This window comes from Penaeus vannamei, chromosome 31 (assembly GCF_042767895.1).
Source record: "Penaeus vannamei isolate JL-2024 chromosome 31, ASM4276789v1, whole genome shotgun sequence".
Classification (NCBI taxonomy): domain Eukaryota; kingdom Metazoa; phylum Arthropoda; class Malacostraca; order Decapoda; family Penaeidae; genus Penaeus; species Penaeus vannamei.
The window spans coordinates 20,557,228-20,559,124 of NC_091579.1; the positions used below are offsets into that span (position 1 = coordinate 20,557,228).

A 1,897-nucleotide genomic window follows, 5' to 3' on the forward strand; every position below is an offset into this window, starting at 1 on the left:
AATAAATAGAATCAGTAGAAGCGAGGGGAAAGTATGCAACATAATTCGTTAAAAAGGAAAAGAAGCAAAAAAAACATAGATAAAAAATGAGAAGCTAAAAGAAAAAAGACAAAAAAAAAAAAAAAAAAAAAAAGATGAAAGGGTAGCCAAGAGTAATAAAATGACATATTAATTACATAATTCTTTATAGCTTAAGAAAATGCGAGAATTGTGATATGAGACTAATTTACCAGTGATAGCGGAGGTGAACGAACGTGGTGTCGGTGTGGCGTGTCAGCTTTATGTGGGGAGGGGGTGACAGAGGGGTGGCGACAGTGGGGGTATGGCTGTGGGGGAATGACAGTGGGGAGTATGGCTGTGGGGGAATGACAGTGGGGGGTATGGCTGTGGGGGGAATGACAGTGGGGGTATGGCTGTGGGGGAATGACAGTGGGGGGTATGGCTGTGGGGGAATGACAGTGGGGGTATGGCTGTGGGGGAATGACAGTGGGGGTATGGCTGTGGGGGAATGACAGTGGGGGGTATGACGGTGGGGTTATGACGCGTGGGGTATGACAGTGGGGGTATCCCAATGGGGGAACGACAGTGGGGGTATTACAGTGGTTGGGAATATCAGTTGGGGCATAGCTGTGCAGGTATAACAGTAGGGGTATGACGGTGGGTTATGGCGGTGGGGGTCTGGCTGTGCGGGTATGGCAGTGGAGGAATGACGGTGGGGGGTATGACAGTGGGGAATGACAGTGGGGAATGACAGTGGGGAAGTATGGATGTGGGGGTATGGCAGAGGGGGTATGAATGACAGTGGGGGTTCGACAATGGGGGAAACACAATGAGCGTATGACAATGAGGATGTGACAGTGAGGGTATGACAATGAGCGTATGGTGAGAGGGAGGGTAAGGGTAGATGATGGATAGAAAGAGAAACAGTCGGGGGTTTAGAGGGGAGGGTGAGGACCAAGGGAAAGGGGAGGGGTGGTAGGGGGTGGGGGGAGGGCGCGGACTTTGCAAATAATTTATGGATAAGAAGAAAACTACGAGGATATATGTCTTAGGGTAAATAACACGCAGGCAGGATGGGGTCGACTGCTATCGTATTATATACTTTGTCTTTTTTATTCATTTCCTTTTTTTGCTTGTTTAATTTGGCTGCCTTTTCATCGTCATTAATGCTATTATCGATGTTTTCATTATTATCATTATCATCATTACTGTTATTTGTATTGTTGTTATTATTATTAGCATTAGCATTATTATTATTATGATTATTATTATCATTATCATTATTATTATTATCATTTTTATCATTATTGCTATTATCATTACTATCATTATCATTATTGTTAACATTATCATCATCATCGTTACTATTATTATTTTTATTACTTCTATTGCTATTAGTATCAGTAATGTTATTAACTATTTTTACTCTAACCAGTATCATTAACATTGTTATCATTATCATAATTCTCTGCTGTCATTACTATTATTGTTACTATTATTATTATCGTACCTACTTTCACTATCATTATTATTATCATTGTTATTATTATTATTACTATTATTACTGACATTAGTATTATCTTTATTGCTATTGTATCGCTATTACTTTTATTATCATTGCAATTATTTTCCTCTTAAATATTATCGCTATAATTGTTATTATAGTTATTACTTTTATTATCATCATCATTATTACCATCATCATCATCATTATTATTTTTATTATTACTATGATCACTATTATTATTATCATTATTATTAGTATTATTATTTTTCTTATTGTTATTGTTATCATTACTATTATCATTATTATTATCATTATTATTATCATCATCATTATCATTACAATTGTTATTATTATCATTATTATCATTACCATTATTGTTATTAATCATCA

General features: G+C 36.7%; 1 protein-coding gene across 1 annotated transcript in view; it reads right to left on the reverse strand.

Moving 5' to 3' along the window:
• Positions 1-226: 226 nt before the first annotated feature.
• Positions 227-1,897, reverse strand: part of LOC138867663 (uncharacterized) — a 6,530-nt gene continuing 4,859 nt past the window's right edge. The window contains exons 2-3 of the mRNA XM_070144187.1: positions 543-682; positions 227-413 (exon numbers count right to left, since the gene is read on the reverse strand). Coding sequence (XP_070000288.1) covers positions 227-413; positions 543-682 — 327 coding nt within the window. The remainder of the gene's footprint in view (positions 414-542; positions 683-1,897) is intronic.